Source organism: Cloeon dipterum, chromosome X (genome assembly GCF_949628265.1).
Source record: "Cloeon dipterum chromosome X, ieCloDipt1.1, whole genome shotgun sequence".
Lineage (NCBI taxonomy): Eukaryota > Metazoa > Arthropoda > Insecta > Ephemeroptera > Baetidae > Cloeon > Cloeon dipterum.
In genome coordinates this window covers 21,048,941-21,069,043 of record NC_088790.1, presented here as the reverse complement: position 1 = coordinate 21,069,043, position 20,103 = coordinate 21,048,941, and the positions used below count along the sequence as shown (strand labels likewise).

Sequence of the window (20,103 nt, the reverse complement as noted above, 5' to 3'; positions counted from 1 at the left end):
AAGAGCCACTTTGAATTTAAGTTCGAGCATATACGCCTTGAAAATCGAGCACGCGGCAGAGTGAGCGCGGGTTCGATTTTCATCTTCACAGCAGAAATTTGCATGATTTTGAAAGACACAGATGTGAAACAAGGACCCAGCGGAAGCCATTTTTCCAAATATAATCTTTTGCAAACATGTGGGTGTCATTTTGTCAAATACAGTTTGTTTGTCGTCAGATTCAGATATAAGTTCGTCTCACTGCATTTACGCTAGATAAAAGGCTGGAAAATCCAGATACTAACCGTTTCTGTAGGGGCTTTGATTCGGAATTTGCAAATACGTGGGACTAGGCTGCGGACCCTGAGTCAGCGCCTTCTGGACCAGGCCGGTCAAGTTGGCCAGCTGACGCTCCATGTTCTCCACGCGCAACCTGCAATCCACAAGGGGGGCTCGCGTTACAAAAAGAACGTCTGCTGGCGGAAACATACACGGAAAAGCAGCTACTTGTTTACTAGAGGGTGGATAAATTGCTGGTGCTCGTTTCGGAATCCAGGGCTAATGAACTGCCCGCATGAAACTTTTAATTGCGCTCTCTCCTTTGTGTGCCGTGTTGTCGCGAAATCTGAGGTAGGTAAAGGGGGAGGGGGAGGAAGGTTCCACATCCGGGGGAAACCCAGGATTAAATAATTTCTGGTCAAAGTCGGGAGTCGGGAAATCACTGACTTTAACTCTTTCAAACGAGGCACGCCAGATTTTCACGCTAGTTAGTTGGGAAAGGCGGCTTAAGTGTGCAATATCAACCAAAGTGGGTCGTTTCCCGCATCTGTCGTCTGCGGCGACGGAGACAGACACACACATACACCGCACAAGGGAGAGAGCGATCGGTCGATTCTGCGGTGGCAGAATTATAAGACGGGCGAAGAGCGGGAGATAGAGCAATAGATGTGCAATGTTAGTATAGTACCGTGTGGCGTCGTATGGCATAAGCGCTGCTCCAGTTTGTGAGTTAATCATGTTGGCGGCAGAAGGGAAAGAGGGTGGTCGTGGTGAAGGTTGATGTATCCGGGCTGCTGCTGCAGCCACGGTCGTGGACCCTCCCTTGGTGTTACCATAGATACCGTACGCTTCCATCAGCAGCTCATCCGAATCGCTAATATTATTCATTAACACACCAATTGAGCTTTTATTTTTGAGCATGTTGGATGAGAACATCAAAGTAATTGCATCATTACAGAGAGGACTAAAGGGCTGCGCGTTTTTAGTTTGTATTTTCGGAAGTAATCATGTTGCCACGTCCGTAACTTTTATCGTTTGATTTTCTCTAAAGCTTTAATTTACATTTTGATTTACAATTCACGTTGTTTTAATGCGCTTTATAGCTCGTAATATATCGAATCATCAATGAGTTATTAAGATTCGTTGGAAAATACTTAAAAAGCGTAAATAAATATTTCACGGTTACTTAAATTTTAAGAAGTAAATTTAAAATCGACTTAAATTCGTCTTCAGTTTTGAAAGAAAAATTTAAGATGAATTTGTTTCCACGTGATCTATGCAGCTTGTATTAATTTTGCTGAAATCTGTTCTTATTTGCGGAAGAATGAACATTAATTTAAAACTAAATTGTGGAAATATTTTCTTAAGAGCTAAACAGATATGAGCAAATAAGATACTTGAAATTTCAAGACTTGTCAGTCTAAAATGAGCTTCATACGCAAGCAAAATTTTGTTGATTTATTTGGACGCGCAGCCCTTGAGAGCAGAGTTAATAGTTGTTACGGTTTAAATACAGACTTGTTACGGAAAGCAAATTATTGTTTGCAAAGAACTTGCTTATTTACGTTCAACTGCGGCGTTCAAAGTGACCACTAGATAGTATTTTAGCAGATTCAGTAATTTAAATGTTAAATTGTTTCCATTTTAGTTATCTCAGTAGCCCGCTCAACTATCTAGTGGCAATTTTGTAGCCCCCTAGAGTGAAAGGAATTTTCTATCATGCAGCATTCGCAATAAATATTGCCATTTCTAGTTAAATTAGTTCAAAATTCGGATCAAAATCACGGAGAGATAGGATTAAATTATTTTGAATTGCTGCATTCAACACAAGTTTTGGCTGCTTTAACTGAGCCATTAATATTGAGAAGTTCATGCTTCAGTCGGAAACGGTTAGAACCCACTGAGAATAGTAGAGAAGGTCAAAGGACGGGTATGAGGAATTATGCACGCATGCCATAGTTGAAAAGCGTGTGCTGGAAGCCAAAATAACTCCCACAAGCATAGCCCCGAGTGTAAGTAAATATTTGCGTAAAATATAACTGACACTGCATGCCACCCACATACCTGGCCTCCTCGTCAATGACCGGCGTGATCGAGCCCGACCTAGGGCCGTACTGGGCGTAGTATGGGTCTTCGTAGGCCCCGGCGGGCGGATAGTTGGAGTAGGGTTGCCGCCCCCGCTCCGGTGAAGACATGTAGCCCGATTCTGTTTGCAGAAGATCTGTAATAGCGGCGTTTCAATGCTCTACTTGTGCCCCAATTTCAAATGTCGAGGGCTATTTACAAGCGGGAATTATGGTAATGTACTACAAAACTCTACAAAAGCGTGTGTGAATGACAAATCAAAACAAACGTCGGGTCTGTTGGGTTAGTAAATTGCAGAGCCTTAATAGCTGTCATTAAAAGGGGTAGATATTTAACTAAATAATTCAACTTATTAGATTTTGGAAAATGTATGGATTTAAATTTTGTAAAAAATGTCTCGAAGAGAAATATCTAGCAGAGATAATTTTTTTCATATATATTTTCTAACTCTGTGAAAATGATTTTCTAACTTTGATCAAGGAAAGAACAAGAGTTGTTAAACGAGGACAAATAGTTCATATTTTTTAAAAATTCTAGAATTTGACCGACAAATAAATTAAAGTAAAAAATTGTAAATTTCTCTGGGAACGTCACCATTTTGACTGCTGCGTATAATTTATTTATTTATTTTATTTTTATTTTTTCATTGCAAATTGAAAAAATAACGCCTAAAAATAACAATTTAGACAGCTAACAAGATTCCGCAATATAAAAGGGAGGGAGTTTTCAATCGTGAAGTTAGGCATCCGTTAAACTGTTAAATCCGAGCTTTTTGATATTTTTAAAGCTCAGGCTCGTGTACCTGAGTACAAATCCCTGCTTCTACTGTATGCCCATCTTTCAGGGGGTCTGGGCGGGGTCGACTGGGGCCTTTGCACTGGAGAGGTCGGTGACCTCAGTTGGGACGGCGGGGACCTCAGCAGAGAGTCCCGCGGCCCGATTTCCTGGTAAATTCGCTGCTGCCTTAGTGGCGTCGAGCAAACTAATAGCAAAAGAAAATAACAAAATGTGTGAAAAGCAAGAAAAATTACAAAACGAGGCAGGAATTTCGCCAAACAAAAGGTGCATGATCGCTGCAAACAAGTGCGCTGCAATGTCTACTCTTTCCAGGCGCTCGACTTACCTGCTTGTGTGACAGGTTTGGTCGCAGGCGAGTACGCCCTGATCCCCGGAGGCCTGGGCAAGGTGGCGGAACCTCCAGCACCTGGCTGCCCTGGCGGGTACGAGTGCTGCAGGTAATAGGTCGAATTGTTGCCTTTGCTCCCCTGAAATTGAGCAAAGGTTCGGATAGATCATCATTTCGGTTTCGGTAATTGGGCTAAAATTTTCCCAAATTTGCAAACCACGTGTGCGTATACACAAGGGGGAAAACCGCAAAGCCCGCAGCGTGCTGCGGTTTGGGCACCAAATTTCGTGTCTGCATGTTTAAAGTTACTGCGGTGAATGCGATGGGCACGATCAAAATAATTTAACGTCTTGACACTGCGGTTGAAGGGTACATTTTACTCACGAAATTTCCGCCACGTGCCCCATTCAATTTGAAAGTTGAAGAATACACAATGAGCCATTGACCGTGTAACAAAGAATTGCTGGAAATATTTTGATAATATTTTTATCCAGAATTCTGAAGCTCATTAAACTTTAAAAAAAGGCAAAGAATCTGCTTATCCAGAATTCATCGTTCATTTTTATTATTTCGTGAAGCAACAAATAATCCAACAAACGAACAGAAAGAGTTAATATCAGCCATTAAGAAACACAGGGTCTCTTATTGAGCAAATTTGAAAAATTTCACGAGACGAATATCTAGCGTTTCAATAAAAGACCCCGGTGCTGGACCTTTTCTGGTCCGGGCTTCTTCAAATGAGGCCCGTGCGACCATGTTATTCATTCGCGATGCTATTGGGACACTGAGTTTTCACGAGTTGTTAGCTATAAAGGGTCGCCCATCTCAAAAGAGATTAACTTTAAACAAAAAACATTAAATGAGCTGCTGCTTTCTCACCTTTGATTTGTGGATATGTTGATGTTGAAACTCACTGTCAAACTCAGGCTCACTGAAATAGGACTGGTCTTGGTCCCAATTGGCAGGCGACGGGTGGGCAGGCAACCCGCCTGGCAGAGGAGTCGTGCCCACCGGCATCGCCCCGCCATTCACGTCTGCGCTCTCAAACAGACGCAGCACCGACCTGTCCCTGATTTCTCTCAGGTGAGACCTGTGAGATGGAGGGTACCTGCGATTAATTTCAGAAAAAATCCGTTTTTATTTGACACGACTGTTTCTCCGGGGGCTTAACTTTAAATTTAGGATTGTGATTAATTTTTCTTAGTTTACTATAGGCTTGTGCAATTGACCATTTTCAAACACTAAGGTGTGGCCTGAAGGCTTCCAATTGCAGTAAATCATGCGAAAATAATCTGAAACTAAAAATCAAACAGTCACCATTATGCAATCAAAATTAAATTTTTAAACTGTGAAACAGTCTCTTTTTTATGAAACATTTCACATATTTTGTTGCCAATCTAATAATTCAACTAATTTGTTGCTTTATAAGACAGCAATTTAAAAATCAAGCTGATTTTCGTGACATAGATGAACCACAAGTTTTACTTCTACAAACTAAAATTTACAGCATGCAGAACGTAAAACTAATTTTGATTTGCTATCTAAAAAGCAGTAAAGAATAAAACCAATTCATAAATTGTACAAGCCTACTTTGGGTATTTCCTTGTAAAATAAATTTTCTTATTTCTCCGAAGGAAATTCTATTCACAGGGTGATTTATGAAGTGTGTGCTTTAATTTTGGTGACTCACCTCAAGTCTTCAAGTTCGTAAAACATGTCCTTTGAGCTGTCGTGGATGTAGATCTTCACCATGGGCGAATCAAGGTACTCCATTGTGAGCTGCTTGGGGAAGGAGCGTACAAAGAGCGCCTTCACGGTGTCGATGCTCGTTATCTCGTTCGGCAGCAGGGCGCGCTTCGTCTCGTTCCGGTACTGCAGGAACACCAGGCCTGCCCAGGGCGGGTGAAAAAACATTAATCTGATGAATCTGACTGCCTGTCGTATATTTTCGGCCCGCTCAACATGCTTCCAAGTCGCCCCTCGCACGCAGTGTATGCAAACACATCATCGGCATCGATCCAGCGGGCTCCGTTTGATTTTTGGCTTGAGTGACAGATTTTCTTGGCAAAAGGGGGTAGCGGAATGGACGCAAAAATGAAATCAAAAACTACCAGAGAGGAAAATTTCCTCGAACTGCCCTCCTTAATAAAATATGAAGCCCGGCGAAAATGCAATTTTCTGCTCACCTAACGGTCTTTCGAGGGTCTTGGAGGGCGTGCGCACCACCGGCAGCGATGACCTCTGCTTGCCGCCCCTGCGGAAGCCGGTGGAGGCGGTTTCCACCTCTGACATGATGCCGGGGTCATCGTCGAACATGGAGCTCGAAATGGGTCCCTGCTGGTGGTAGTAGCTGCGTTGCAGGGACGCGGAAGACTGCAAAACGAACGGAAGATGCCGGAAATGAGCACTGGTCCCTCTTCATCAAAAAGGGTGGGAAACGGATGGTTTGCCTAATTTTCACGTTTTCTGGTACCTCACTCGAGTCCACAATATTACTCAAATCAGGGAAATAGAGTAATAATTTCTTCCAAATCAATTTCTTCACTTGATCCCAATAAAATTGAAGATTCGCTCTGACAATGGGAGCTGTCCAATCGCATCCAGATCGTTTTTAACTTGTTAAAAATATAACAAAGCTTCAGAATATATTTACAACTTAATTTCCATCCTTTACATAAAACGGATAGACATTTCTGTAAATTGTTAGATTAAATAATAAAACTCGCACTTTAGATTTCGTTGATTAAAATCGATCTTTATCTAAAATAAAGATTATTGAGATTATTTTAAACGTGTCAATTAGGCCAACCAAGTTAATTACAAAGCGAACAGAATAATGAAACACTCTAGCTAACTGTCTACGGTACAGGGGCAAATTTTCACCACGGTGGATAGTTGGTTTGTGGGTGAAAAAATGCACTACAACATCTAAAGGTATTTTTTTTTAGAATTGTGTGTCTGTTCCGAATCAAATTTTGTGCTGCTTTTATTCCACATTCTATATTTTTTCAGTGTTTTTTGGGACATGTTTCTACAAACCTTTTTACTTCCTCGTGATTTTGTCCCCATCTGTACAGCATGAAATTATCATCACAGTTCATATGAGTAAAATTGTAGAACACCAAACGCCAAAGGAGTTCTAATATTTTCTGTACATTTTGAATTTCCCTATGCAACAAGTAGGTGAATGTCGCATGAGACAAAAGTGCGCACTTCCCTTAGCACCAATTAGTTGATTAACAAAGTGGCGGAGAGTTGGATTAAAAAAATTAGTTTCACGCTTATGTAAAAATTCAAGACCTCCATAAAATCAAGTTTTTCGTTTTTGCAATAGTTTGCTAGTTCTGTTTGACTTTTCTTGCATCATTTTCTTTCAATGTTTTGTCTGCAAGAATAAACAGGTATATAGGTAGGAAAAAATAAGTCAAAGTTCTGTAATTTAATGAGATTCCATGAGCCTTGTTTGCTAGAGCAGAGCAGTTGAAATGCAAAACTGTGCGTGAAACACAAGGCACAATATTTGAGCGAAGGCTTGAAGAGAGAATACGTGTACATATTCACGCATAATGCTGTATTGTATGTCTTCAGGCTGCGAGTTTTTATCCTGCGCCGTGACGCGACACTTGATCTCCCGACAGCTTATCTGCTCCTAAAGGCCATCAAGAGCAAGAGACGGAAAACCAACGCACCCTGACGGTTAGTGACGTCTGTTTGCTCTGTGCGTGTTGTTTATGTACGTTCGATTATTCATTTCACAAACGAGAGTAGCTCTCTCTCTGATTAAGTGGGACGACGAGAGTCAAGTGTTTGAAACGACGAACGACGGTGGTTTGCTTTTGGTGCACCCTTTACACCACTAATGCGACTTTTATGTCCCATTTCAAGCGATTACATTTTCTGAACTGTACTAAATTTGTGGCAACAAGTTGTGAGATAACAAGAGCTACACAACTATAATGGAATAAAATAACTCTGTTTGCAGAATATATTGACTAAGAATTTCTACATTGAATAAAGTTTTTTAGCTCATCTGTTTGTTGGAAGAGAAGAAACATAACCAATACTTCCACACTTAAATAAATAATATTTTTCAAATAAAAGTTTCTAAATTTTAAGGGTGTGTTAAATACTTGATAAGTTAGATGTTCTGTCTTGTGTAAAATATCTGGGTTTACTAGTAGAAGAAAACTCACTTCGAGGTCCATGCTGCGGGTCAAGGCGGCTGACGCAGGACCACCCTGTTGGTCACCAGCAAGGGTGTGTCTGCGCGGGTCGTCGCGTCTGCCGCGACTGCCGCCTCTTCTCAAGTCCTCATCTTTGCTGCCCGCAGGAGCTAAAACACGGACATAGCCTATGAAATTTGATGGTTATAGCTTTCGGGGAGAAGTTTGCAGTTAAATTTGGTTGGGCGGAAACGATTTGTGTGCTGCAGACTCGTCTGATCTATAAAGCAGTCGCCACATCCACAATTACAGGCGCTCTCTAGATTACTCTAGATGTCATTTCGGCGCACGTTCATTACGTCCATCGATCTGCGGCCTCATCACGATTTTAATTGCAGTCGCGTCCGTCTGAGAATCGAATCGATTCGGCCGTGCCATCAATTCGGGCCAATAAACGGCGCCGTCCATTAAATTTACACGCGCTTCCACCCGCCCGCCAGCCTTTCGCCCTCGATCCAGCGAGAAACCGGAGCCCAAAATTAGACGAGTGTTTACAATAAGAGTCGTGTGCTGCGTCAAATTTAGAATGATACGCAACAATGCTTGCAGCCATATGGCCGTCCGTCAGCCCCAGAGACGAAGCAAAAAATATCTGGAGCAATCAGATGCGGCTGTCGGTGGTTTTTCAGTCAGGGTTGCCATTTGTCACCACAACCATCTCATATCTTTTATAAAAAACTTCACAGATTTTCTAATTTGTTTTTTAAAGGAACGTCAGATTTTGTCTGACTATTCTATTTTCTGCGCAAATACAATCTCTCCCAGCAAAAGTCCAGTATTTTGTAGGTTAAAATCAACGCAGAAAAATTAATTTAATAAAATCATCAAAAAATAATTATTTAAATACAGATTTTAAAATTGAAAAAAAAACGAGAGGTTTTTGCAAACACTTTTAGCGGTCAGTGTCTTCTTTCACGCAGACGCCAATCATTCGAGCGACAAAGCGGCAGTTTCAGCCGCAACTAGGGCGTCGGTTTTCCTGCTCTTTAAAGCGTGCAGCATCCCGGAACGTCGTCGTTCTCCAACGCATGTCTGCACGGGCAGCAGCGCTCGGTTGCCTTGGTGTTTGCTATGCAGTCTCCAGCGGCAACCAACGCCCATCTCCGGAGAATTCACCAGCGCATGTGGCTCCGAAATATAAAATATATATACCTGTCCTGGCGCGGGAGGAGCGGCAGAGGGTGGATTTCGCTCTGGAATCGGGAGCGGCGCGTGCAGGTGTGCGGCGCATGAAAACGGGGAAATTGGTTTCGATTGAATAAAGGGATGTGAGATGAGCGAGATTGCTTCCTGATCGCGGAAATAGTGGTTACATACAGGTTCTGAATTTCGAAATGATTTCTATGAAAGGGATCATTTTTTTGTTTGCCTGGGAATTTAATCAAATGTTGGCTTATTCAACGAGGGAAGAACAGACTCCAGACCTGTTTATCCTCCCAAAACGGTAAATAATGATCGATCGTTCCAAACAAACACAAGCTGCTCTCCAGGGAGAATAGGCTGTACCGTAATTGAATTTGGACAATATTCGCTTCACAAAATTGGATGCGATTTTTTAGCACTTGTACGGCATGGTAATAAATTAAATTAAATCAGGCAATAAAAATTTCAACGCCTTAAAAAATATGCTAAAAAATGGTAATTTTGTAGGGGTTTCCTTGCTTCGAATTTGAAACATTTGTCAGGATTGCATGGTAATTTCAGCAAACTGTTTCCTTTAGAAATTAAGTTCTTAAATAATTTTTCATTTAGAGCGCATTTTAATTCAATAAATCATTTAAGAAAAGTTGTTGAAAAGCATTTAAAGTAGGATTTAGGCAAGACAAAAGCAAAGAAGATGGGATAAAAATTCGCTATCTGAGGAATGAAGCTCACTGATCTCTTACGTCACATCTCAAGAATCACTGAGCCAGCTCATCAGCGAAAACGGACGCTTAAATTCGTGCCGCTCGGGCCGTTTGATCATTATGTGGACCGGCTCTGCGTGTGTGAACACTACTTGAGGCGCTCGTTTTAAACATTCGCCGAAATACAGAGAAGCAACCATTAGGCCGGGCACTCATTATTCCTCAAGAGAGCCAGCACGCCTCCCTCGCGCTAAACACATTTCAGCGGAAGACAAAGAGCAACAACCCTTTTAGGCCAAGTTTGCGTTGGGGAAGTGCGAAGAGGCGCCGTGCTTGCCCTTGTTATTTTCGCCCGCCTAGACGGGCTGCAGGATGGATGGATGGGTAGAAGACGAGCCCATGCATAAAAATGCTACACGTGTTACGTCACCCTCTCGCGGATATATGCAAAAGCGGGTTAGACAGAAAGAGAGAAAAGTTTCAGCAAAGCATGAAGCGGATCGGAGAGCAGGATACGCTACTGCCGGGTGATTACATCAGGGCACAAAATAAAGAAAAAGCTGAGAACACGCCGGTGCGGCCCTTTTCACAAAGTTGCTCAAAGAGTTTCATCGCAGGAATTCCTCAAAGAAGAAAGAGGGGAAATGGAAAGCAGTTTAGAAAATGAAAATATACCGCGGCTTTGCTCCGTTGACTCGTTAAATCCATCAATTACGACACATACATATGTGTGACCTAATCTTTTAAGTCGTTTTTCCATGCATAAAATTCAGTAGTATTATGCAGATTTTAATTTTTTTGATCACACGCACGCTACATGAAATTAATATCGTTCACTTTAGCATTCAAGTGAAAAATCGATCGATTGTTGAATCACACTCGAAAATAAAATGCCAAAAAATGTTCAGTGCTCTTGTAACAGCTCCCTGATCTACTTGAAAATGAATGGCCGATGTGATAAGGAGGAAAGAGGGCGTGCGTCTACCGATAACAAAAGCCAGACTATATTTACCGGCGATAAAACTGTTTAACTTTTGTCCCGAAAAGCTCCTTTCACCGCCTGCATTCAAAAGAGTAATGAACCCTCTGGAGAACAATATAAAAAAGAGGGGAAGAGAATGACAGACGCTAGCTCATTCAGTGCTTTTATAGTTCTTCTTCTAGCTTCCACTTGTTTGGTTTGACTTCAGATGTTTCTAAAAATGTTGATCAAAAGCCAAGCTTTAAAGGATTTCCGACAGTTTGTAGCGAAACAGATTTTGTTTGAAGTGTAAGTTCAAAAACTAATTTTATTGGATTTATAGCCAAACCGAAAAAGCAATCAGATTTTTTAAACGTTTTATTTTGCTTCAGTTTTCTTTTCGTGCGATTTGTAATAGTTTTGTTTTTCCCTAAATTTCTTTTCTTGCCAGAGCAACTATGCATTATTTCCATCTTGAAAATTTCTAGTTTTGATTTAATCAAATACGTGCAAAGCGAAATAAAACTTACATTCTACGATTCACTAACTTTTCGAAATCTGATATTGATCAGAGGAAAAGTAGAAAAATATCGGCCAATAAATGGAATAATGGAAGCTTTTTCCCTCTTCCGCTCACAGACGGAATAACTTGATTTGCTCTCCTCTAAATGAGATTCCGCGACTGCACTCTGCGATAGAGAAAACTTTTTTCGCTTTTCGCGTTTCCACTCTCCCGCTCGGCAAACGCGCGACACAGAGTTCGTCTAATTTTAGCTGCAGCCAGATTGAATTGTAATTTGATTTATAATCGGTCGGCCGCTCTGCAAAAACTAGATTTGAGAGAGAGTGAGTGAGCGCGAGTTCAAACAGGCTTCCAAAATAACCACCCTCAACCCCTGCGCGCCCTCGCTTGATAATCCATCTGAAGCACCCGTCAGCGCAAAACATGCTGAATATATATGTGTGCAGCATGACTCATTCTCCAACTCTATGTATTCCCACACAAATCCATCTCCGACGATAGTAGCGGGCCCATTTGGGTGCATCATCCGACCGAAATAATACTTGCTGTTCTCGCAGAGAAATTAATTCCGCTGGGTGAGCTTTGGGCGTGTTTGCTATGGAGAAATGAGGGTGTTGCTTGTGGCCTCGTCTTTTGGCGCTTTTTCAACTCTCTCGCCTTGCCAGGCTTTAATATAATTGTGCGCAATTGGCAAATTGACACTAATGAATGTGGGATTAGCTCGACCAACGATAAAACTGCGAGCTTCATAAAAATTAAAACTTCCTATCTGAGAAGACAACGTCACTCGGGCGTAATAAAACGCCGCGACGGACTCAGAGGCGGCAAAAACCACCTAGTTTCCAATCCATATATTTCTCGAGTGTCAACTCACTTTTAAAAGCACTTCGTCCTCCTTTCGCGCACGCCGGTAGCAACCGAACACGCCTGCCGATATTGACACTCCAATTTTCAATTAAGCCCGCTCTCTGCCGGCGACGGAGTGGTGCTGAGGCTGAGAGATCGACCAACTGCACAGCCCACGTATACATATATATACTCGGCTGGAAAAACGATATACTGGCGGCTGCTGACGAAGAAAATCACGAGTGTAAACAGTGGCTGTGCTAACAAGAATGGTTCTAGCGACGCCCGGCCACTTGATTGGACCTGATTGGCGCACTGATGGATATTCAATGCGATTCGTGTCATCTCTCAGCAGATCTAAGACTTCTGCCTTTTTTAAGATAAATCAAGATTATTTTTATCTAACGCTGTGGCTAGTAAAGGCGTGAGATGTAGTTTCACGTCGCTAAAAGAGCAAATTTTTGTTTTTTTACAAAAGGGGAAGTCATGGTTTTGCAGCGGCTGGCGGCTGACCCCGCATGATAAAAAATTCACCTGCTAGCCGAGACGTTTAATAAATTATTAAACTAAATATTCTAGTGGTAATGGGAATTGATTTTAAGCCTTTAAAAGGTTTCTTAGGGTTCCGTTTGTTGAAAATATATGATTTCATTAATCCTTAATACGTAAATTTTATATTAGTTTTTCAGAAGGATGGACGAAAAAATAAAAATTTTAGAACAAAAAATGTACTTTAAAATTAAATCCACACCACAGGGCTAACTGCAGAAAATTATGCATGACCGTTAAAAACAATCAACTGCTGAGAGTGAGCACTTATCAAAAAGAGAAAATCATGTGAAACCCTTGCTAGTCCATCACACATAACGTCTTTTAGTTTCTGATTTTTTGTTTTCAATATCACAAAAATCAGGAATACAGTTCAGGACTAAGATTGTGACGCAATTTGAAACCACCCTCATAGTTCGCCAAACTGTAGACAAGCAGAAAACTACACCGTACGGCGCGAGTTCACACATGAAATATCGCCCTCGAACACGTTCTCAGAGATTTTGTTTGATGACACGCTTGTCGGCTGATCATTAAACTGTCCTCGGGCGTTGGCAGACTAGTTGGAACGAGCAGCAAGCAAGCGAATGCAAACCGAGTCTGTCGGTGCGGCCTGGGAGCCGAGCAGACGTGCCGTTTGCTGCTCCACTGGCGCAAGAGACTCGCCGCGTGTTGTGCATGAAAAGGGTTGAAAGATTTCTGACGACGAGGCTGCTTTTGTTATTTTGCCTGCCTGCACTCGCTAGCCTTTGTTTAAAAATTTCTGCTCTCTCAGCCACTGACGACGCGCGCGCGTTCGTTGTTTGCGATTCTTTTTGCATTTGCAAAAAGGCAAAGAGAACGAAATTTAAACGAGCGGCGAATGCAACGAGTTTCGTCTGCGTGGCTGGCGAATATTTGCATGCAAGAGTGATTATTGAAAAAGGAAAAGGCAACGTGTGATTGTTTAAAAAGCGACGGAATTACATTCGCAGACAGAACGAAAACATAGCAGTACAGATTGTTGCTCTCCCTCTTGCTCCTTGGACGAGAATAAACGCGAGAGAGCAACTTAAAATTTAATACAACGGCTCGATAGAAAATCTTCTGCGTGAGGTGTGCGCAGCTCAAGTGTAAGAAGCGGATTTTCTCGGAAGCAACATACGAAAATAATAACAAGAGAGAAGAGAAAAATTTCATCTTGCAGCGAGTATTGACATTGAGGGAAGAAAAGGAGAGAAGGAATATTAAAATGCGGAGACACGAGAGAAGGTTCACGAGGAGTGGCTGTGCCATGGGGTGCAGCAGACAGCCTTGGAAAATTAAAATCAACCCCAATGCCGGCGATGTGTCGCGCGCGCTGCTGGAGATTTTTTACACGGTGCTTTGTCTGCAGCCCCTGGAGACCAATTTACAGCTCGGTTTTCGCGACGAAATTCTTCAGCTCCGACGCCTTTTGTGCAGTTTGCCGCACAAGAAATTAAATTTCGTCTTCAGGCAATGAGTTTTGCGCCATGCCATGAAAATGGAATACCTCGAAATTGTTCCTGACCACAAATTTAATCTGCCGACCAATCTAAATCGAAAGCATGGCCAAACGAAAATTCCCTAGCAACGACGCCACTTCTCTCAGGGTAATTATATCCCCTTGAATCAATAGCCGGCCGGCCGCGCAAAAAGCACACTGCGGCATTTTTGCCGATGAAAGTGGTGCTTCGAGTGACCCTCCTGATCTGGGCAGGGACACCGTTATCGTTACTTTCCGGCAGAGAAGATCGAGCTTGCCGACCCGAGCGCTGCATACAGAATTTATTTGCACTCTCTGCGTGGCCCCTGACCTAAAATTATCCCAATGGCTCTGATAACTCAAGTACGGGTGTCTGTTGCGTGTGGAATCTTAATGCCCTCGGGCCGCAAATGCAAACCGGACTCGACAGTCGACAGCTCAACTTTGAATTTATCTCCTGCCATGCCAAACGTGATCTTACAGGTGGGGTCTTGCGCAGATCTCCTAAATCAAAATTATGCAAATGATTTCTCTTTCACTGCGTGCGATCTTAGATTTTCATTTGATTTTGGCGGGATTCAATCAGAATTACAATCAATCTTGCGGACAAGAGATCGCAATCTTACTTAAACCAGGGGGAGGACGAGGACTGAACCACGTTAATTGAATAAAACAAAAGAAGAGCGTCAAGGGCAGGCAACGTAGGAGCGCTTGAAATGATAAATGTGAGCCGCCACTCTTATCAGCTTTGCTCGCCATAACTCGGTTCCAACCTTTTTTACTATCCACCCGGCCGGGAATGGAACTTTCTTTTACGAGCAGCTCAAAACTCCACTGTAATTTCGCACCACTATGCAAATTTTAGTTTGCCATCTGGAAAGTGGTGCTCTTCTCTAGAGATGAAAGACCTGAAATAAAGTTAGGCATTCTTTTGCAAATTTCGTTGGATTTCATATTCAAAGAGGGAGTCTTGACATGTATAAGCGAAAGTGAAATTTCTAGGAAAAAAACTTTGATTCAATTACATGGTTTCAAAATTTAAATAGACACCGACTTGTGATCAACATTTTTCTTATAAAGGAAGGAGTTTTCCCTTACTTTTCCAATAGGAGAATACGAACTTTCCTGGAAACCTTTTCAAGCAGAATACGGCGAAAAATAATTTGATAAAGTTTCGTCTTTTTAAGTTCTCCTACACTTTGGCGAGGTTGTCCGCTCGGCTCGTCTTTTTCATTAGCGTAATTAAAGACACGGGCCCATTTCAACGTTCACCTTTCTAGACACTCGGCAACACGAGACAGGCAACAACAAGTGGAATATCGAGCGCCCAGGGAAAGTCGTGGTTTTACTTATGGGACCGAATTCGTACGCCCACGGTACCCTCTTGTATTATTCACCGGGCAGCTCGACTGACTGCTGCAACCCGCACGACAAGGTCCGAAAATTTTATTTATTCGACGCCAGACTCCGTTCTCGATTTTTATCGCTTTTTCTTCCTTCGAGTCCGCGTGTATTTTCTCGTTTCCGAACGCCATTTTGCAGTCGGCTTTGAGGCTATGCTTTACGGAGAAAACTTGAGTTCCAGCTTTTATGCCTGGTGGACCAGGAAACAGACTCATCCATCATTTAACGCTTAGGAAAAATGGCTAAAATCATGTAGCATTTTTCCGGGCTGGACTGAAAACAAGGAAAGAGTCGGTTATTTGCAGAGCAAATATTTGCCTTTCATCGCGCACTACGAGTGCGTGAGGCACATTTTCGGCCACGGCTAAAACAACAACAATTCAACAGAGTCGTCAGCATCAGCAAACGCACTCTAGAGTACAATACACGCGTTCACTCGTTGGCCGCGAGCAGATAAGAGAATCGTGTCGGCTTGTTATATAATTAGTCGTGTGTGTCACATGCGTGCAAACGCGACACCGGATTTAGATTTCGCGCCATGACGGAGCACAGGTGCCAGCCAGAAAGCCATTGTATGAGAGAGCGACCGCAAAAAGTTTGCGACGACACACGTTTTTGCCCCTTTTTGCCTCGACTTCAACCACTCCTACGCTCTGCAGCCGATTTGCACACTTTTCGAACCGTCGCTTTTCCTTTCTCGACCGGAAATTTATTTCCATTAGTGCGCTTGGGTGAAACTTTCGCACGCACTGTCAGCCGATTTGTTTCTAATCGATTTTGTGTGGAAATGAACGAGCAAGGACCACGGTTTATTCGGAGATTCTCTTTTCCACTTTGCTCTGATTTTTCTTTAATATATTAAAAAGTTTTAAATTCAGACAGTGCTAGTTTTCGGTCTTTATGACAACCGTAGCCACCACTCCTTTTTCATAAAAAATATTTACCATACAGTATTAAATCAACTGAAAAAAACCAAAAGTTTAGAAATGACGTGCTTCGTAAATTGGTAAAAATTATTAGAGTAAAAAATATATAAAAAATCGACATGGTGGTAAGTCCAACCAAAGTATTTAGCTGCACCAAAAGCTGTATTTAATTTATTTTGCCCAGTGATCGTGAGTTAAATGAACTGAACGGCCGAAATCTCCACCGTCAGCAGCAAACAGGGTGCAAAAAATAACGTTCATTTGCCGTTTAATGACTATATTTTGACGCCATGGGGGCAAAGTGCGAGCCATTCACCCTGAAAAACACACCCTGCTTCTCTCACCCATGCCGCCCCCGGGCACGGAAGTGCAAATTACCATTATTGGTGGCTGCAAGGCTCGCGCGCGCCTTGTTCCAAGTTGCTGCTGGTTTTATTTCTGTTTTTATGGACCTTATTCGCGTGGTGTTGGCCGAATTTATGGCCCTCTGTGGTGTTTCGCGCGAAACGGCCGCTCTTCCTTATCTGCATTCTGGGCCAAAAGCATTTGAACTGGCTCCAACACAGCGGCACGTATATAGCCAACTCAAGTTGCGCGGTGCGTGTGCATAGTTGCGACATATACACACACTGCTCTGGCGAAAGTACTTTGCAGTTTCGCTACTCCAGAGCAAAACGCGTGCCAAATGTGTGCTAGACTCTATGAATCGCCGGTAATAAATAAAATTTTGTTTCACCACTTTTGCATAATTTATAATTAACTTGAAAGTTGGGCCATACTTAAATGCGTAAATAAAAAAACGTGATGTTGGGTTGAAATTAATAATAAATTTTTGGTGATGAAGTTAATTTATTTTCATCAATTTCTTTCTATCCAACACCAAGTGAATATGCACTTTTTTAATTCTTAATTAATCAGCAGAGGAGATACTTATTAAATGATTCTTACTTAAATGGAATTTTTCTCCAAAAATAAAAAAATCCATATTTTGGCACATATACGCGTTTTAATTTCTTTTCAATGGAACTATTTTTTTAAACCTTGCACAATAATTTTCTGATTAAGCTACTGTAGTATTTTTAGATAAAAATTTGCTGATAATTTGCTATAAGAAAAAGGATTTAATTAGAATTTGAGGTACAGATAAGCAGATTAATTTGTTTGCTACGCATTTTTTTAATCTGATTTCATTTGAGCGTTGCACTTAACTCCATCAAAGTTGTGTTCTCAGTTAAACTACAGAAACAGTCTATTTTAGCAGTAGCCGGTATGAAGCTAGTTCTGAATAATCAACATCCATCAGCTTCACGTAATTTCGTTGGATTTTTTTGCTGATAAGAAAATCGAGCTAAATATTTTTGTTAAAAAAAACCCTTATCTTTTCTTAGAAATCTCATTCACAGCAGATAAGGTTTTCATCTCTTCCAAGTAAAACAGTTTCAGCAGGCAAATAGGGTCTCAACAAGCCCGCATCATTGGGTGAACCGGCGATATCGAAACAAAATCCGCTCTCGAACCGCCCGACCGACACTCATCCCGAGAGCGGAAGCTTAATCCGCTTCGGGCTAATCGATTCATCCGGCAATTCATCACGCTCGCGCTAATTAAGGAAAAAATTAAACCGGCGTGCTAGGCAGGTTGCCTACCTGAGGCGCACGAGATCCATTCCTTCACGCTGGACGCCGGTTGGTCGCACTTGAGACGGCGAGTTGTTCACGAGTTTTTCTCGCGAACGTGGGTCGTCGGGCACCGGTGCGGCTGTAGTAAGCAGCGAAGGGCGTGTGAGTGAGTGTAGTTGTACGCGAGCTGCCCGCGAGTCGCTCCGTTCGCCGCTCGCTCGCTCGCTCGCTGCCTTGGCTCGTCAGTCAATCCAAGTGTCTGCGAGAGCTGCTCCACTGGGGTGGCGTGTGGTCGATAAAGAGGGCGCCGGCTAGGGTGGCAGCTGCAGCTTCGGCGCCGCGACGCCAGAGGTCAGCGCGGCGTGGCCGTCGGAGCCGCTCGCCGCCGGCCACGTGCGTACTCCGCGCCGTCTTGTTTTTGTCAACTGACGACGGCCTATTATTGAATTCGCCGCCGCCTGCTACTTTTCGCCTCGCTCGCTCGCTAACTAGGGTTGCAGAACACTCACCCTAATGATCTCGAATAAAAATCGAATCCTAAATTGTATATTTCACTATCCTCGTAGCCTAAACACGCGCTCTTTTTGTTTTTGAATAATCAAACGTTTATTCAATAAACGTCGAATAGGTTTATTTAACATTATTAACCTGAATAATGAACTATTGGCGTGTGTATTACTGTGTCAATCGCCAATAAAATATAGAAAAAAATTATGATAAATTCATTATATCATCTGGTTTTACGTTTAAACCAATATTCATTCTCCCAATCAACAATTTCTCGTTACAAAGTCAAAAATACGTCCTGACTTTAAAAACAGATTTGTTGAATAAATTTAATTTCATATAAGCAACAAACTAAAACACAAACCAATTTGATGAAATAATAGATAATGTAAGATATTTTAATAAATTGGACCCCTTAATTGCAGTTTTTTTTTTGTAAAGTTTCTCATGGTTTTTAAAATTATGATTTATGTTACATTAAATTTGTTAGTTTTGATTTACGTCTCATTGGGTATTCTAGTTTGGAAGTACATCATTTGCATGCACTGTCACAAACACATGTATGTGCTACATTCGTGACACACAGAATCTAGGTTTTGATTAATTTAGCAAATCACACGATTGCGAATGGAGTGACGGCGGCGCCGGTATATTGACGAGGGAGCTGAGAGCTGAACGCCCAATCAACTCAATTCTGGCAATCGGCGCGGAGAGACGGACGGGGACGGCCGGTGCAGCTAATGCAAATTGATGAGCTGCTCGTCCCGGTCAAATCGAAACACGCCCGCAAATCGGCTGCCACTCCTCTCAGGTGACAATTACAAATTCGGGCCTGGTGCTGCGCGCGTTTCGAAGTCGGCAAAACTTTGCTGTGCGTGCGTGCGGCAATCAAGGCAGCAGAGAACGAGAGAGAAATTTCTTCTTTCGTAAAAGGCAAGAAGAGAGAGAGAGAGAGGGACTTATGGCGAACAATGCGCTAAGCCCATTGCGTACGACCAATGTGCCGCAAACAGAACACCCAAAGAGTAATTGGGTGTCTTGATTCGTTAAACCTGCTAATTGCGCAGCCGTAGTATAGAAATTGCTGTGTGCTGCGGGCCTTGCCCATCCTTACTCTTGCAACAAATTTGGTAGCTCCTAAGTCAATTAACAAATTAATTTCAATCAATTTGAGAAAACACTTCAGCTGATTGCCGTGAAGTATTTAGCTCTTGTAAAATAGTAGAATTTACATCCTGGTAGCGGCAAAATTGCGCAACTTTCAACAACCAAACGAGACTTTCCTTGTTGCAAGAAAAGGGCAACAATATATGTACAATCATTGTACACCTAATATACTATGTATACATATTAACAGCATTTTCGTAAATCCTAAAGGTTATTGAATCCATTAAAAAATGGTGCCACTGCCAAAAGTCATGTTATAACACGCCACTCTTAATTCATTTCCTAAACAAGAGATTTACAAGGAAAAACAGCACCCACGACTTCTGCTTTAGAAAATCCTTAACCAGATCCAGCTCTCATATCGAAACCAACACTTTAAAGGGGGGTTGCCCCGTAAAAAATACACCATTAAAAAGTGAAATTGGTGTAAAACTTTAGGAAATTTTCGTATATCATTCTTGCAGTTTGATGCAGTAAGTTGCTTTTAGGTGTAAACCTTTATTCACCTTTACTTTCAAATAGATTGGCAGTAATTATTTTTTATAGCAAGGATTTAAGCTATATACCCTTAAACGT

The 20,103-nt window shown here is 42.1% G+C and overlaps 1 protein-coding gene across 33 annotated transcripts in view; it reads right to left on the bottom strand.

Annotated features, from left to right (window-relative positions):
• Positions 1 to 20,103, bottom strand: part of LOC135945391 (coiled-coil domain-containing protein AGAP005037) — a 99,059-nt gene that overhangs the window by 10,419 nt on the left and 68,537 nt on the right. For 24 of the 33 annotated variants that reach the window (XR_010575427.1, XM_065493039.1, XM_065493049.1 and 21 more), the window contains 10 exons: positions 7,663 to 7,802; positions 6,509 to 6,538; positions 5,656 to 5,842; positions 5,160 to 5,358; positions 4,349 to 4,577; positions 3,467 to 3,608; positions 3,146 to 3,325; positions 2,323 to 2,479; positions 947 to 1,132; positions 285 to 412 (listed from right to left, as the gene is read on the bottom strand). Coding sequence is in view for 32 of the 33 variants with exons in the window: in XM_065493039.1 (XP_065349111.1) it covers positions 285 to 412; positions 947 to 1,132; positions 2,323 to 2,479; positions 3,146 to 3,325; positions 3,467 to 3,608; positions 4,349 to 4,577; positions 5,160 to 5,358; positions 5,656 to 5,842; positions 6,509 to 6,538; positions 7,663 to 7,802 (1,578 nt within the window). In the remaining variant the exon portion in view is untranslated. The remainder of the gene's footprint in view (positions 1 to 284; positions 413 to 946; positions 1,133 to 2,322; positions 2,480 to 3,145; positions 3,326 to 3,466; positions 3,609 to 4,348; positions 4,578 to 5,159; positions 5,359 to 5,655; positions 5,843 to 6,508; positions 6,539 to 7,662; positions 7,803 to 20,103) is intronic. The other 9 variants (XM_065493046.1, XM_065493053.1, XM_065493052.1 and 6 more) reach the window with 6 other exon arrangements.